Here is a 19,018-nt window from a genome sequence, read left to right as displayed (position 1 = left end):
TCGGGCCAGGATTCAAGGGTCCTTCTTTACATGAGTTGAGAGGAAATTTGTTGAAGAATTCTGTGACTGAGGTTCAGAATTATCTCTTAGATATTAAAACATCTTGGAGGGATAGTGGTTGTTCACTAATGGCAGATGGTTGGACAAATCAGAGGCAATAACCAATAATTAACTTTTTGGTTTATTGCCCAAAAGGTACAATGTTTTTGAAGTCTATTGATACATCGGGCCTTAGAAAAGATGCTGAAACATTATTTAAAATTTTTGATGAAGTTGTTCAAGAAGTTGGGGTGGAGAATATTGTGCAATTCATAACAGACAATGATGCGAGTTATAAGGCTGCAGGAAAAAAATTACAGCAAAAGTATGGTTCTTTGTTTTGGTCCCCTTGTGTAGCTCATTGTATAGATTTGATGTTAGAGAACTTTTGTGATCCCAAACATTTTCCTATTATCGATGAAACTATAAAGAAGGCAATGAAGATAACGAAATTCATTTATAACCATGCTTGGGTTTTGGCTTTGATGAGAAAGGACTTCACCAAAGGTCATGATTTATGTCGCCCTGCAGTCACAAGGTTTGCTACAAATTTTTTAAGTATCCAATGCTTACTGTTGTTTAAGAAAGAGCTTCGACAAATGTTCACTTGTGATAAGTGGATTGTATCAAGTTACTCTAAAAGCAACATAGGGAAGGAGATAGCTGAGATTGTTCTAGAAGATAGAGAGTTTTGGGCTCAATGTCAGTTTATTGTAACAATCAGCGAGCCTTTGGTTCGAGTACTACGACTTGTCGATGGGGATGAGAAGCCTGCAATGGAATACTTGTACAATGCAATGGAGAAAGCCAAAGAGAATATAAAAGCAAGATTGAAGAACAAAGTTTCTGCATTTATGCCATTCATCAGGGTCATTGATGCTAGGTGGGATAAGCAGCTTCATAGTCCATTACATGCAGCAGGTTGTCTTCTTAATCCTGGAATTTACTTTAACCCTTGCTTTAAAAGTAGAAATGATGTTTTTAGAGGGTTTACGACTTGCGTTGTAAAGATGGAACGTGATATTGATAAGCAAGATGAGATCATTCAACAAATTGACATGTATAAGAATGCAAACGGTGATTTTGGACAACCTATAGCAATACGCCAGCGTGAAAAAAGTAATCCAGGTAACCTCAATATCCTTTATTAAATAGTGTGAATCTATATTTTAATTCTTTTATTTAATTTTAAGTAATAATTTATAATTGCACTTTTGTTGTAGTTGCATGGTGGAGTACTTTTGGAAATGAGTTTCCAGCTCTTCAAACGTTTGCAATCCGCATATTAAGTCAATGTTGTAGTGCAACTGGTTGTGAAAGAAATTGGAGTACATTTGAATTTATTCATTCAAAGAAGAGGAATAAATTAGAGCATAAACGTTTGAATGATTTAGTATTTGTTCGTTATAACTTGAAGCTCCGTGAGAGGTAAACTTTTTCAAAAATAATGTTTTTAATTGTTGAAAAATATGTAATATTTTCACTTACGTGTGACTTTTATTTTGGCAGAAACATAAAGAGGGGAAGAGATGCTTTGGATCCAATCAATCTTGAGAATATTGACTTGATGGAGGAATGGGTAGGTGAAGAATCAGAGCTTATTGATGGAGAAGACTTGGATTGGGGAAGTATTGAGGAGCCATTAGCCTCACAAAATTTGGAAGAAGGTGTTAATGTTGGTCTTGATATTGATGATGATGGTGGTGACAATGACAATGACGAAAATATTTTGAGTAGCTTTGTTAATGTTGATCCTTTTTGTCTTATTGATGAAAATGAATGATTACAGTTGGATTGAGAACTTATGATATTTTATTTAGTTTTATAAATGTGTGTTTAAGACTTGTATTCACTATGGAGAAATATTATTAAGTTATCAGGTATGTATACTTTTAAGAGAATTGTATTGATTTTATTTTGGAATATAGTTATTATATATAATTTATCTATATAATATCTATCCCGAAACGGTACACCGAAACGTACCGGTACCGAAATATTCCGTTCCAGTACCTCAACCAGAATGGTCACCGGAACGGATTTCAAAACTTTTAATTAATTTTCTCTATTTTAATTAATTATTCGCTTTTCAAAAATAAACATCATAACTCTAACTTACAATTTCTAAATTTGATTTTTTTTATTGTATAAAATAAATTTATAAGTTAACGTATTTATATATATAATATGTTAAATTATAAAATTATTTTTATTATAAAATAAATTTAATAAATTATATAAAATCACGACTTTTTTTCTATAAAAATAAAATTTTTTAATTGATTTGCAATACTAATTTATTGGTACTGTCGTGGGAGCTGTGCATGTCTATTTATTTGTGAAATTCTAGGGAAGTTGCTATTAATGCTAAGTATTGTATAAGAGTTTGTATTCAAAAGAGTTTTGCTACATACAATCAAAGTCGCATACTAATCTGCGTATCAATACAGATTCTTTCATACTTAAAAATTAAATTAGCACGGTTTTCAATAAAATCTACTTTTTAACCAATCACAATAAATTAGTACACATATTAGTACACAAGTATGCTTGTCACTAGAATTTTCCTATTCAAAATATTGCTTTTAAAAATTGTATAAGAGTTTGTATTTGTATTATTGGGACTTATTTGTTTTTACAATACATCTTATCTCATTTTATTTTATTTTATTATTATAATTTTTTTAAATTTTCAAGTAAAATAAAATAAATAATTTACTTTTTAAAATTTTAAAATAATATTAATATTCAAACATATATATTTTAACAATATTTTATTTAATTTTTAACTTTTATCTCAACTAATATTGTGACGCCCCCAAATTCCGTTTGGAATCAGACGAACATTTGAAGCATGGAGACATGCAACACAAGGCTACTTGCCTCCGTTCATGACATATAAGATTCAATGTTCCTAACATGCATCTAACATTATGCAATATTCGCAGCGGATAATTTTCTTTTTTAGCAATACTATACACCAAATTGAAAATATCCCAAATACTTAAAACATACTTCATACATAAAGACCCATTGAGTAGATCACAACACTAGTCCAAAATGGTTATGATCCAAAAAATACTAAAAATGCAACTCCATTGTACAAGTAGTAATTTACGTTAACTACTATATTAACACTGACGTCGCACCGTCGCTTAGTCAACTGTGTCTAGTTGATCAGCTCCTGATTCTCTTTCAGGTCCTGTAACAAGATCTACCATTCGGGGAGAATGGTAGTTGGGACTACCAAAGTGAGATTTGATTACAAATCTCAGTAAGTTAACAAAAAAACTTCCACACAAGCTAATGATGCATGCATGACAGTAAAAGCATAAATGCATAATCAAATTCATAAGTAATTAAAGCATAACTTGGCATACAACATAGCATAATTGACATAACTTAAATTGAAACATGAACTGAATTTGACTTGACATGAACTTGATCTGAAACTTGACTTAACATGAAAAATACATACTCCACAGTTGTTGTGGCCCCATGTAATCTACACAAACTTGACTTAGCATGAAAAATACATACTCCACAGTTGTTGTGGCCCCATGTATTCTACGTGTAAATACATACTCCACAGTTGTTGTGGCCCCATGTAATCTACACAAACTTGACTTAACATGAAAAATACATACTCCACAGTTGTTGTGGCCCCATGTATTCTACGGAAACTTATTCTTTAACTGCTTAAATACATACTCCACAGTTGTTGTGGCCCCATGTATTCTACGTGACAAAATTGCTATGTCTCACGTAGTGTATGCGTCACAATTACTGTGACCCCATACATAAGTAATCAAAATGAAACGTGACTGGAATACGAAATGACTGAAACCCTGACGTAACATAACGTGACTTGAATATAACTTGAAATACATTACCAACTTGAGATAGAAATATTTCATAATATTGCATAACATATAATAGAAAACATATTTAACATGTCATATTTGTAACAGTAAATATTACATGACTTGACATACATGTAATAGATGACATACTTAGCATGACGTACTTGTAAGGTACAGTAATACATGACAGAATATATGATATAACATAAAAATTGACGACAGAATAAATTCTGTATAATAGACAATTACGTGATAACTTGGCATGGCATGACATATATGATAACACACATACATACACTGTAGTTCCTTTACTTAGCACACATACACAGTAGACTGCTAGTAAGTTAAAAACCATACTTAAAACATCCATTTAGAAAAAGCTAATAATCAACACCAAACTTTTTTTGTAAAAAAATCCAAGCACTTGAATCACAAGTTTTGACCTTAAATCAAAACATCTCCAAGAATTTCAAAAATCAAATCTTACTTCTAACATATTCATAATATCATCCTAACATCAACCATGCTTTAAATCATCAAACTAAAGTCACCAAAATCACAAAATAACATTTGGAGTTTTTGGTTTTACACTTAGTCCAAAAACAGAAACTTTTTCCTCAACTAGTTTTGATAAATCTCTTGATCTATGACTTATAAATATATGATCTTCAAACCAAACCATTACATGGTTTAAAAAGATGTCCTAAAACATATATAAGCTTCTAATTCAAGATCACATGGTTAGAAATTAACCAAAACATAAATTTAGCCAAGAATATCCACACTTTGGCTTATCTGAATATCTCTTTGCATAAAATTTCATATCTTTGAAACTAACATCAAATATCTTCAAAATAATAATATAACATGTATATAAGATGTTTAGGATCCTCCAATAAAATTATCAAAGTCATTAGAATAGGTTTAGACCACCAAAGAGTTAAACTTTCTCAAAACAGAAACTATTTTTCCTCTTCCAGTTTCTAAGTTTCTAAATATAAGAAAATCTTTCATCAAAACCTTTAATCATGCAAAACTCCTCAACCAATAGTCATATATACATGTTAACAATACTCCATAAACATTTCGGACCAATATCTATCCATTAGCTTGGTCAAAAACTCCAAACTATAACATATTCTCCAGTTTATCTCCCAGAATGACCTTTCTATAGTTTACACAATATTTGACTGACCAAATGATCTTCAAATGGGGCAAATAAGATATCCATGTAAACTAGACTAAAAAAGGAACAACTTATATGAAGGAGACTTTATGATAAAATACCTACAACAGCTTCGAAATGGGTGTGCAAAAGACCTCCTAAAAGTTGTCCGAGAGAGAGTGTTTGATATTCTTTCAATGGAAAGTGTAAATGAAGATAATTTCGTGGGGAGAGGTGGCTGGAGATACTTATGGATGAGATATGGAAGAGATGAGGCTGGAGTTAAGAGTTGAGTGTAGTTTTCTCCTACCCAAAATATCTATAAAAGATTATCTCATAATATTCTATCCAATAGTACCTACAAAAAATCAACTTAAGATATTTTTATCTAATAATATCTACAGTTTTGAACAGACGTTTTGACCGAAAATATGAAAAAATGTTATTGCGCCATAAGATTTTAAATAACCATCCGAGTCTAATGGCACAAACCATAATACTTTTTGACACTTCTAACTATCTCTAATAATCAAAAACACACTTCTAATACCATAGTAAATAATAACACTAACTATGTAGTTAGACAAAAACCTATACGATTAATGGATTCGTGAAAACTTATGAGGTTTTCACGAGATTTCTAAAGTTAATAGAAATTTTACAATTAAATTTCTAGCGGGCTGTTACAAATATCATCTGATATCTCGACAAATACCTCAAAAGCATTATTGAATCATCAAGACTACTTGCATAACATGTCGGTATACGTTTTTAATCAAAGTATTATCAGTTTAGATTCAATTACAAGTTTGTTTAGTTTTTTTTTTTAATTATTTAAGGAGAATGGATATAAATGCATACGTTACTACAATATATATTAATTACTACAAAATTGATATATATCTCGCAATTCATATTTCGAAATGAGTAATGATATTATTTGCATAATATTTTTTACATTCGTTTATATAACATATTTTAAATTGAATGTATTTCTATAAAATGATGTTATTTTAACAAATCATTTTATAGAAATTTTTATTATTTAAAAGTAATATTACATATATTTATAAAGTGCGTAATCTCACGTAATCGATTTAAAAAATAATATAATTCATTATTAAAAAGTTAAAAAAAAATTTCCGTGAATCCCTATTTATTTTTGCTTAATTTTTTTTTTAAAATTACGTGAGACTAGCTCTCTATATCTGCAATCATTTCTATTTTCTTTTTTACTGAAGTTTTGCTCTGAAAGGACAAGCGGAGCTCACGAAGCTGTCGACCAGGTGGAGGTATGTCTTGAGCTCGTGACAGGTGGCGACGTTGAAGCCGCTGAGGTAAGGGGAGTCTCTACTGCTCAGCCGTAGCTCCCGCCCAACCTCCGCGTACATCAACTGCGTCTCCTCCACACGCTTTTGGATCCAGCTAGGAAGGCCAGCTGCCACGTGGATGCTATGATTGTACGGCACGTCGTCATTGCTATCATTTATAACGAAGCCTGGTAGTTTGGTTATTAGGTCTTCCGAGTTCACAATACGTAGAACTTTGGTGCCTTGTTTTTCTAGGAGTTGCCTGAATTTCAAGTTCCCGACGCGTGGACCGCCGAAGGAGATGACCGTGACTAGCTCCGGTGCCCGTTCCAAGGTGGTCTTGATGTCGTACGCGGTGAGAGTCGCTAGGGCAGCGCCAAGGCTGTGCCCGGTGATGGTCAAGCTCAGGGGCTCGTGGCCGTACGATTGGATGAGCCGGGAGATTTCTTGTCGCACCATGTGTTGGAGGCTGGGTGAGCCTGCGGTTCCGGAGGTGTAGAGGCTTAGGAAACCGCTCTCCACCATTGGTCCGCATGATGACCCGAGGTCGTCTGAACCAGCACCGGGAAGGTGGGTTAGGGTGGCGCGCAGATTCTCCAGCCACTCCAAGCACGTAGTGGTGCCTCTGTAAGCAATCACCACGTCTCGACGTCCTAGCCTGGAGATTTCACCTTTGTCTTGACAGACTGCCACGTAGCCAATCCAACTGGACTGGGTGGCAACCCAGTTGGGTGCCCTTTCCATCCAACGTGGCAGTTGAATACCGGAGGTCACACGTAGATTCCTGGTCAAACGATAACCGGTCTCGGGTAAGCCCGCTCGTTCTAACAGTGATCTTCTGGGGAACATGCAGGTGCCGTATGAAGGCGAGGAAGGGTCGAAGTCGAAGGATTTATACGTAGCTTCCACAAACTGGCCGTACCGGAGAATCTCTCGGCGCAAATTGTCGTCCAGAGGGTCGAGCAAGCCGTCCCAGTTTCTAACACCTTGGTACTCCATCCATTTCTTCCCAAGCTTTGCCGGTCTGGCCGGCATGAACCGGTACGGGAAGGATGAGACACTGGTGTCGTGAATGGGTTTGAGTGAGCGCTCCAGATGCTTCACTGTTTGAACATTCTCGGCCAACTTCTTGCTGTCTTGGGTCGCTGATTGTGTAGTACTATCGACGGTACTGCAGCAGAAGCGTACTGGAACGCGTTTTGGGGCCACTGCTGCTGCAGCAGGGAGCTGTGTGCATGGCCGTACTGCTGATCTCGTTGAAAGAAAAAGATCAGGCTTTCTGATTCTATACATAATATATATAAATGCTTTTGTCACAGTTCTCGTTCCCGACCAGTGGCTCGAAGGGTTTTAAAGATCAGAGTAAAGGAGAAAAGTGTTTCACTGCCGCTAATACTCAATCAGTTGCACTTAGCTGCTCTCACAAACGGTCCTTTAAGTAGAAAAAGTGCATTGTGGGGGAAAGAGGGTATATACTGTTCCTGTAAAGAGACAGAGAGAGAAATATGGTTGGTCGAAACTCATTGGACCAGTATCTAACTATCCATCGTACGTAGAGCTAGCTTTCTTCCTTTTTTTTTTATTTTTTGGCAGAACTTAATTTCTTCCATCAAAAGTGCAAGTTTTTATAGTACTACAACATATGTCTATTTCCAATTACGAACTGAGAAAGGAATATTAATTCTAGACTGTGATCATAGACGTACTGTAACAAACAGATATAACTGGAAATTTTATAACTTAACGAATCAAAACCAGTACTAGTACCACTCTGGCTAGCTAGGGATTAACTATGGCATGCACGAGGTGATAGCTAGCCGCAGGCCAGTTGGACCATTCATATATTGGTGAGATTTAGCGGCTAACATGCATACACGTACTATATACTATCGATGATCAGACCTTACATGGTTGAGTTCATGGACATTTGGACACTCTTGTAATTTTGTAAAAAGTAATAAAATAGTTTGAATTAATATATTTTATTGGGTTTTAAAAAATATGAAAAAAGGGTTAAATAAAAATATTGTAAAATTAAAAAATTGTTTGAATATCATTTTTTAATGTTATTTTAGTTTTGAAATTTGTATTGATTTTTTTTTTTAAAGTTTGTAGAACTTGTAATAATAAAATAATTATGATTAGATGAAAAAGTTGAAAACTTAAAATTGAAAACAGTTCTATATTTAAGTGATATTTGAAAAGAAAATTGTAAGAAGTTTTGAGAATTTCTAATATTATATCATCTCGTTTGCCAAAGATATTATTCATGTATATAATATATATATAATAGTATTTGGTCGTCGCCATGTTATTACAAGAAAAATGAGTATTTATAATAAATTATTAATTGTGTTGAGAATGAATATTACTAATTAGAATAAACTCATTTGAATAAGAAACGATAATCTTCTTAACATATAACTGACTACAAATACACGTACATTTTTTTTCGTAGCTGGCCAAAAGATCAGATCGAGATCAGTGCATGGGAATTAAATCCAACCAAAATAGAAGAAACGTGTTGGTCTAGGCGCAGGAGATCAAGAATTTCATGGGGCTACTGTACGTACGTACATGAATATTATAAAGTGTACGTACGTTCGTACGTACGTAGGTGTACAGAGAGTTAGTATGTATGTATGGTTTGCCCGACAGCTAGCCATGTATTAATATTGGCTGTTACTGCATGCCTAACGAGGCAGCAAATAATTAATGCTGTGTCGACGTACGTATAGATCATAACATGTTTGATATAAAGCTAGCTTACCTAAACACGTGACTTCAAAACAAGTGGATATTCTTCTTCAGTTTTTTTTTTTTTTACTCTTTTTTTTTTTATCTTTTGCCGTAGATGATCACTTGACTTGATGATTTATATGTAAGTTTTCCTTATCCTACATGTATGGTTCTGTTTAATTCCTTAATTTTTATGTTTTGAGCCAAAATATTTGGAAATTATAATATTGATTATCACCCTCAAATGGGTATTTGGTCAATTGCTTAATTGATTATGCACATGACTATCTTTTAATATCTGATCTCTTCCATTTCCTATTTATTTGAGGTTAATTAAACAAGCAACTAAAACAAATGAAACATAGTTAGTATATATATATATATATATATATAAAAGAATTATTCTATTATCAAGTCATGGGTTTAATTAGAGCTAGTTAATATGAAATATATACTTTTAACAAAAATTTTATGTACAATCATTTTTGTGTACGTACTCTTTTGCGCACTCCACTGATGTGATTGATTACGTATAAAAAAAATTGATATAATCAATTATATCAGTGGAGTGTGTAAAAAGTACGTAAAAATGACTGTATGTAACATTACTCTACTATTAATTAGAGCTAGTTAATTCCTTAATTAATTAGCTTGTTTTTCAAAAAATTATTTAATTATTTTCGTTCCATTTTCTAAACATGGGTGGTAATTATATTACAAGAGCTTATTAATGAGAGATCATTAAGATCATTTCTCATCCACATAATATATATCAAAGGAGATTATGTTTATATATATCCTGTCCAGTCATAACCCACTCATTGATCGTACCCTCGAACCCGTTTGAAACTAGCTACGTATATACGTAGGTAATTATTATTATTATTATTATATATAATAATAATATATAATAAGTAATAAAATTTACTATATATACAAAAAAATTATATAAAATAAAACTTATAAATGGTATGTAGTTTTATACAATCATTTAGATTATAAATTGACGTATCATATCAAATTATATTAATTTATAAATTTATTTTTATATAATTATTTTATATCTAAAATATTTTATATAATTAATAATGGTGTTACACGTGAGCAAAGGTGAATATTGGAAATGGATGGCAAAGTGCGGTAGCACTCGTCGTCATGATGGGTGGCGAATGCATGCGAAAGCTGGATCCCTAGCTTCACAAAAATGTATATTTGGGAAGGGCACTGCTACACCTACAGAGTGAATTTCGAAAAATAAATGGATAGCCTATTTTTTTTTTTTCAAATTCTTTAAATATATATTTTTAAAAATTACAAATATTGTTGATATTTCTCGTTGGAAGTATTATTTCCAATTTCAAAAACTTATTTTTGGAGAGAGTTAAAACATCTTGTTCGAATTCGATGATTTTAAATGGAAGAGATAGACATTTAAAGTGGACCATACAATATTTATTGGAACAGCTAATTACTAGCATTAAATGAATGATACTTATTGTAAAGTTTACTTCATATGTTCATAGTCTTCCTCCGGGCCACTTGAAGTCATCATGTTCGAACAATAACTTGAGGTGATTGTATTTTTGGTGGGCATAACATTCATTTTACAAGCAAATATAATAAATGAGTTTCCTAATTATTGAATTTAGATTCAGTTTTCCACTTTAGATTAATGTGGATAGAGAAATACTTTAGCTACAAAAGGATTGCATAAAATAAGATCATAAACTGATATAGTTTAATGTGATACTTTAAATTATAAAATTATTTTTATTGTCAAGTACTAGATCAAACAAATCATCACATGAATCTTGCGAAATTCCTATGTCTATAGCACTTTTCATGACGAATTGGATCTTATGGGATTAGTAAGCCACCAATTATTATTATAATAGTGTGACTCAGTTGTATGATTTTATACGTAACTAATTTTTTAATCGAAAACAATGAATAAGTTTCGATCATTGGTCATGTGAATTTATAAATTTACTTTTATAAAATCTACCCACGTCTTTTCGACCATTCAAGTTAACTCATAGTAATAGTACGTCTAGGAATAATAGAATAGTCATTTTGGGAAAAATTATTAGGTTAAGAGTCAGAGTGAAAAGACCTTTGATACCATTACTGTAGCATCAGTCGAAAAATTAGATATGAGATAAGATTTTATTTCTAACTATTTGTACCTCATCTGGGCATCCAAGCCGGGCCTTACTAAATTTTTAGTTGTGTGGGTGTAGTGGAGATCATGAAATCGCTGCATCATGTCAAAGTTTTGGGTTAAATTAGTTTCAAACCTAAAATTTGAGATCCAAAAAGCATTATAATGTGTTACCATATAAATTGGCCACCTATAAAAATATGGGTTAATTACACTTTGTCCCCTCTAACTATCACTCAATTTACAATATACTTTTAAAACTATTGATTGCATCAAAATGGACCCTCTTACTTTCAAAACGTGCCAATCCCCCACTTTCGTCTAAATTGAGCGTTAAATGGAACAGAAGACTCACCCAAGTACTTCTCACATGCACATCCTTCAGTGCAAAAACAAAATCACCCCTCACTCCATCAGCTTCCATTTTCCCAAACTGAACTTCATATCCCCAAATCCAAAATTTGAAAACCCTAACTCGGAAACCACTGACCATCGATCGATTGCTGTTCGCATTGGTGTTTTGTTTGGCTTCATCATATATTTTCGTTCATCTTCATCGAGTTGGTATCTATCTTCTTCGCATAGTGGGTGCCGTAGAGATGAGTCTATCTTGAAATGAGTTCATCTATGTCATAATCGAATTTATATATTTTTTGTGGGAAATTGACAAATTTGGAATGACAAATTACTCGGTTTTGAGGATGTCCGTGTCCAATGTTGCACGTGGGTGAGTCCAATGTTGTCCCAATCTGAAAACACAATAACATGTCCGTGTTGTTATTGTCTTTGTTGTTGGGTTGTGACAAAGGTACCACAGAGGTGTTCCCTTGCATAGGAAAAGTTTCAAATTTATCTATTTGGTCCAATAATTGGTATGAAGTTTACTTTATGTTGGTCTAATAATTAAGTACGGTCCATGACTAATTTAATAGACAATATTTTGTAAGATGTCTACAAAGAATTTGTTATTTCAAGTTCATAATGGTGGGGTAATTGATAGGAGGCAGAATGGAGAATATGTTAGGGGTAAAACTGATGTGTACCATGAACCATATGATGAGGATGAGCTATCATGGATTGAGATACATATGATTGTGACCTAGTTGACTATAGACAGCCTGGCTTGGAGATGCACAATGGTCTTAAATTACTTACATCTGACCATGATGTGTTGTCTATGGTGTCTGCGCTTCAGGATCAACAAGTGGCTCATTTATATCTTGTGTCTCATTCTCTAACTTTAGTGCGAGTCTTTTTTGCATGATCATCACGTTGAAGAAGATGTGAGTGAGGATGAGGAGGATGAGGAAGCAGCAGCACGTCGCCTTAGAACAGGCCATATTTGGTAGCCATAGAGATCAGTATGCTAAGGTATGGGACTATTGTGAGACCCTGAAGAAAAGGAATCAAGGTAGTTGTTTGTTAATTAGGGTGGAACGAATAGCTTATGAGTTACCTCCTATTTTTCAAAGGATGTGCGTATGATTGACAGCATGTAGAAAGGGTTTTAAGGTTGGTTGTAGACCATTAATTGGTTTAGACGGCTGTTTCTTAAAAGGACCATTTAAAGGGCAACTCCTAGGTGTTGTGGGTAGGGATGCCAATGATAACATGTACCCAATTGTCATGGCCATTGTGGAGGCAGAGTTAAAGGATAGTTGGGGATGGTTTATTGAGACACTTATATCCGATCTTGGACAGCAACCTGAAGGCAGGTGGACATTTATCAGTGATAGACAAAAAGTAATTTTGTAAATCTTTCAATATAATCTATTAACTAAAACCTATTAAATGAGCCACTTGTGGAATATTTTTTATAGGGTTTAAAGCCAGCAATGGAGGATTTGGTGCCTTATAATGATAGTTGTATTTGTGCGAAGCATTTATATGCCAATTTTTTGGCCACATGGGTGTGGCTCTGAATGAGAAATTGTGGCAGCCAACCACAACATACACCAAAAGGGACTTTGAGAGTGTTATGGAGGAACTGAAAGCCCTCAGTCAACCTACATCTAACTACCTGAACGTCATGAACCCATCACAATAGTCTAGAGCATAGTTTAAAACATTTCCAAAGTCTGATTTGGTAGTGAATAATCTTAGTGAATGTTTCAACGTGTATATTCTACAAGCACAAGATAAGCCAATTGTGACTATGGTGGAGACCATACGGAAGAAACTCATGAGACGATATCAGTTAAAAAGGGAAGTAATTGATAAATGGGAGAATACAATCACACCTCGGATAGTTGCGAAGCTTGAACTTATGCATGACCTGTCCATCTATTGTACTCCAACATATGCAGGATGTGGTCAGTTTGAAGTTAACAATATTGGTAGGCAATATGTGGTTGATTTGGAAAAAAGGACCTGCTCATGTTTGAGATAAGACATGACAGGTATTTCATACCCTCATGCATACACATGTATTGTGTATTTTGACCAAGACCCTAAGGAATATGTGCACCATTACTATAGTGCTCAGATGTGGAGGGTAGCATACGAGCCTTTAATTTACCCTATGCCTAGTGGGGATCAGTGGCTCACTACCACATACGAGAATCCCACTACTCCTGAGGTTAGGAAACAACCCGGGAGGCCAAAGAAACATCGAAAAAAAAATAAGGACGATCAACAAGAAGCAAACAAGTTGATGAAAACTGGTGTGCATATGACCTATTCGAGATGTAAGCAAGGTGATTACATTAGAAGAAAATGTCCGTGTGGGAAAGCAGGCACACCCTCCTTCACTTCTTCAGTAGAATTTCAAGCTATTTCCATAAATGTAGATGAACAAGTTAGTGCCTACCAGTTCCTTATTTACTATACAGTATTCATTTATATATATTGAAAATATTGAGAATGTTAATTTACATTTAAATGTGCTACTAGGTCATTTCACAACCTCAAATGTCAAAGCCTTCACAGCCAACAATATTGTGGGTCATATAAAGATGTTGGCCAAACGGCAACCCAGCAGGCGGTATGTAAGACTTAGGGGCCACCACTCACAGACTAGTATACATAGACTTGTGTTTGTAGACTTAGACGTTGATATAAGCAATCCAACACAAGTAAGACTGTGTTCTAGGGGCAATCCTGGAAGGGGAGGCATGCAATTCAGAGTTGGTCAACTGTCACCCAACACCCAAGTGCCTCCAGCCAAGGCTAATGTATCAGTACAGAAATGAAAGGGTATTGTAACAGTCCGCTAGAAATTCAATTGTGAAATTTCTATTAGCTTTAGGAACCTCGTGAAGATTTCATAAGTTTTTACGAATTCATTAATCGTATAGGTTTTAGTCTAACTACATAGTTAGTGTTATTATCTACTATGGTATCAGAAGTGTGTTTTTGATTATTGGAGATAGTTAGAAGTGTCAAAATGTATTATGGTTTGTGCCATTAGACTCAGAGGGTCATTTAAGGTCTTATGGCGTAATAACACTTTTTCATATTTTCGGACGAAACGTCGGTTCAAAATTGTGGATATTATTGGATAAAAATATCTTAAGTTAATTTTGTGGATATTATTGGATAAAAATATCTTGAGCTAATTTCGTGGATATTATTGGGTAAAAAATATCTTGAGATGATTTTTGTAGATATTATCGAGTAAGAGAGTTCTACACTTAACTCTCACTCTAGGTAAGAGAGACCTACACTCAACTCTCACTCCAGCCTCATCTCTTCCATATCTCATTCATAAGTATCTCCAACCACCCCCCACGAAATTATCTTCATTTACACTTTTTATTAAAAGAATAACAAACACTCTCTCTCTGACAGCTTTTAGGAGTTTTTTTACATACCCATTTTGAAGCTTTTGTAAGTGTTTTATCATAAATTCTCCTTCATATAAGTTGTTCATTTTTTAGTTTAGTTTACGTGGATATCTTATTTATCCCATTTGAAGATCATTTGATCAGTCAAATATTATGTAAACTATAAAAAGGTCATTCTGGAATATAAACTGGATAATATGTTATAGTTTGGCTTTTTTGACCAAACTAATAGATAAATATTGGTCCGAAATTTTAATAGAGTATTATTAACATGTGTATATGATTATTGGTTGAGAATTTTTGCATGATTAAAGGTTTTGATGAAAGATTTTCTTAGATTTAGAAACTTAGAAACTGGAAGAGGAAAAACAGCTTCTGTTTTGAGAAAGTTTAACTCTTGGGTGGTCGAAACCTATTCCAATGACTTTGATAATTTTATTGGAGGATCCTAAGCATCTTATATACATCTTATATTATTATTTTGAAGATATTTGATATTAGTTTCAAAGATATGAAATTTTATGCAAAGAGATATTCGGATACACCAAAGTGTGGATGTTATTGGCTCAATTTATGTTTTGATTAATGTTTAACCATGTGATCTTGAATTAGAAACTTATATATATTTTAGGACATCTTTTTAAACCATGTAATGGTTTGGTTTGAAGATCACATCCTTATAAGTTATAGATCAAAAGGTTAATCAAAATAAGTTAAAAACAAAAATCAATAGAAATAGCATATGAGAATTTCGGCCCTACGGAGTTTTAATAGTTGTGATTGATTTTAAATTTTTCTAAATTGATATTTGAGTTGAGGACAAAATTTACATGAGACATGTAAATTTTTGTGACTTTTGGAATTAGTATGCAAAATCCTTAAGTTATGGGTAAAACAGTCATTTTCCTACATGTAGAGAGTAAAATAGAAAGTTTACTCTTTAAGTTAGTATTTTACATATATCAAATTATTAGTGATTTAGTGCTAACTTTTAGAATTACCAATTACAGTTCCTCGTGATCGCGCTTGAGTTTTATAAGAAACGGGGAGATCGAGGTAAGTTAGCTTTTAACTTACTAGCAGTGTATGTATGTGTGTTATCATATATGTCATGCCATGTCAAGTCATCACATAATTGTCTGTTATACAGAATTTATTCTATTATCAATTTTTATCTGTTACATAATATATTCTGTCATGTATTACTGTACATTACAAGTACATCATGCTAAGTATGCCATCTATTACATGTATGTCAAGTCATGTAATATTCACTGTTGCAAGTATGTCATGTTAAATATGTTGTCTATTATATGTTATGCCATGTTACGAAATATTTCTATCTCAAGTTGGTCATGTATTTCAAGTTATGTTCAAGTCACGTTATGTTACGTCAGAACTTCAATCTTTTCGTACGCTAGTCACGTTTCATCTTGAGTTACATTCAGTTTCGTGGGGTCCACAACAACTATGGCATACGAAGTATGAGGTTACAGCAATTGTGACGCATACACTACGTGAGACACAGAAATTGTGACACGTAGAATACATGGGGCCACAATAACTGTGGAGTATATATTTAACTGCATTATGACGCGTAAAATACATGGGGCCACAACAACTGTGGAGTATGTATTTAACTGCATTGTGACTTGTAGAATATATAGGGCCACAACAACTGTGGAGTATGTATTTAACTGCATTATGATGTGTAGAACACATGGGGCCATAACAACTGTGGAGTATGTATTTAACTGCATTATGATGTGTAGAACACATGGGGCCACAACAACTGTGGAATATGTATTTACACGTAGAATACATGGGGCCACAACAACTGTGGAGTATGTATTTTTTATGTTAAGTCAAGTTTCAGATCAAGTTCACGTCAAGTCAAGTTCAGTTTATGTTTCAATTTAAGTTATGTCAATTATGATATGTACATGAGGCTACAACAATTGTGGAGTATGTATTTTTCATGTTAAATCAAGTTTCAGAATAAGTTCATGTTAAGACAAGTTTCAGAACAAGTTCATGTTAAGTCAAATTCAGTTCACGTTTCAATTTAAGTTATGTCAGTTATGCAATATTGTACATCAAGTTATGCTTTAATTACTTATGAATTTGATTATACATTCATACTTTTACTGTCATCCATGCATCATTACCCTGTGTAGAAGTTGTTGTTAACTTACTGAGATTTGTAATCAAATCTAACTGTAGTAGTCCCAACTACCATTCCTCCCGAATGGTAGATCTTGTTACAGGACCTGAAGGAGAATCAGAAGCTGACCAACTAGACACAGTTGACTGAGCGACGATGCAATGTCAATATTAATATAGTAGTTAACGCAAATTATTATTTGTACGATGGAGTTGCATCTCCAATACCTTTTGGATCATAAGCATTTTAGACTAGTATTATGATCTTAGTTGTTCAATGGGTCTTTATATATGAAGTATGTTTTAAGCATTTGGGATATTTTTAATTTGGTGCATAGTATTGCTAAAGAAAAATTTATCCGCTGCGAATATTGCATAATATTATATGCATGTTAGGAACATTGGATCTTATATGTCATGAACGGGGGCAGGTACCATGTGTTGCATGTCTTGACGTTTCAAATGTTCGTCCAATTCCAAACGGAAATTTGGGGGCGTCACAGGTATAGAGTCATCTTCAGGTGTGGAGAGGATAAACGAATATAAGAAGTGGAAACAAAAGAGACCAAACTGACAATATTGACGTGTTGTTGTAATGGTGTACTTTAGGGTTTAATGACATTTCTGTTATTGGAAAACTTTTGTTGTAATGGTCCAAATGGGCACATTTTTTGTTATTATTAGTGTTATGGTGAGATTAGGTTTTATGGTGTTATAATGAGATTAGGTTTTATGGTGTTATGGTGTTATTGAAAAACAAGTGTTGTAATGGTCCAAGCAGGCACATTCCAATTAAGGGATTTACTTATGTAGGGTGACATTATTATTAATAATTATTAATACAGTAAGTTGTTGCCACAAAATTCACTCCATAATCAAATTACATACAACAAGTGATATCCAATACAACAACTAGAGCTAATAGACATCAAAAAATTTACATTAACTAATCCTACGCTATCATCAAGTAATGGTGACCTTCATCAAGATGATGGGACATTTTCATGCAGATAACAGCAATAACTAGAACAATTACAGTGACACCACACCATATGCAGTTATTGTATTTTTTACACAAGTTTTTAGATTTTTCCTTCTCCTTATACAAAAATCTTGGATATGCTCCATGCTCTCCCTCTCCATCACTAAGTTAGCCTCTAATTCGGACTTCTCAATCTTGAACTCACGACTCCGTATCCGGAGTCTATCTTGTAGCTGGCCAACAACATCTCCATACATGAAGCAAAAATTATTTTCTACCCAATAAAAAAATGTACAAAACCTGTCTCCACCCCCATGTTGACAACCAGGAGTCCAATATGGGCATTTTCAGAACTTCCTTTTGTAATTATTATCCGTAGTTGACACTCTTAGACATGCCCAAAGTTTGCAATGGCAAAATGGACCATCCAGTGGTGCTTTACCACCCCAACTTGTGCTAGATGAACCAATGGACATCTTTCACAACTTATTGAAATATGTCATGATTATGAGTATGAAACCTAAGATCTCAAAATAGAGGTTGATGAGCCAAAAGCTTTTTGCTCTATAAAATTAATCAATACCATTCTTTACAGACTACTGCAGCTTTATACAAAAGGAGAAAAGAATCCTAACAAATTAAACTGGAATATTGTCTAAGCATGGTATCAAATCAATATCATGACAAATAAACTGGAACATTGCTAAGCTACAATGTATAGTCATTTAAAGCATTCTTGAGCTATAATAAACTCGAATAATTTTTTCACCTGACAACATACAGTTATTTCTAGCATTCTTGAGCTACTTCA

General features: G+C 33.7%; 2 protein-coding genes across 2 annotated transcripts; one reads left to right on the top strand and one right to left on the bottom strand.

Moving 5' to 3' along the window:
* Positions 1–200: 200 nt before the first annotated feature.
* On the top strand, positions 201–1,047 carry LOC122294653. The gene is made up of 2 exons (XM_043103554.1): positions 201–960; positions 1,010–1,047. Exons 1-2 carry the CDS (start codon positions 201–203, stop codon positions 1,045–1,047), a joined length of 798 nt encoding a protein of 265 aa, XP_042959488.1.
* Positions 1,048–6,299: 5,252 nt separating this feature from the next.
* Positions 6,300–7,397, bottom strand: LOC122294652 (phospholipase A(1) DAD1, chloroplastic-like). The gene has a single exon (XM_043103553.1). The coding sequence runs from the start codon at positions 7,374–7,376 to the stop codon at positions 6,300–6,302; it is 1,077 nt and encodes a 358-aa protein (XP_042959487.1). The 5' UTR covers positions 7,377–7,397.
* Between the last annotated feature and the right edge of the window lie 11,621 nt (positions 7,398–19,018).

This window comes from Carya illinoinensis, chromosome 14 (genome assembly GCF_018687715.1).
Source record: "Carya illinoinensis cultivar Pawnee chromosome 14, C.illinoinensisPawnee_v1, whole genome shotgun sequence".
NCBI lineage: Eukaryota > Viridiplantae > Streptophyta > Magnoliopsida > Fagales > Juglandaceae > Carya > Carya illinoinensis.
Note: the sequence above shows the minus strand (reverse complement) of the source record. Positions and strands in the feature narration are given on the sequence as shown.

Excerpts from the sequence above, each read along its gene's own strand:
- LOC122294653 (XM_043103554.1), top strand. The coding sequence starts at position 201 with ATGTTTTTGAAGTCTATTGATACATCGGGCCTTAGAAAAGATGCTGAA. Across the intron at positions 961-1,009 it reads TAGTCCATTACATGCAGCAG|AAATGATGTTTTTAGAGGGT; the intron begins GTTGTCTTCTTA and ends CTTTAAAAGTAG.
- LOC122294652 (XM_043103553.1), bottom strand. The coding sequence starts at position 7,376 with ATGGAGTACCAAGGTGTTAGAAACTGGGACGGCTTGCTCGACCCTCTG.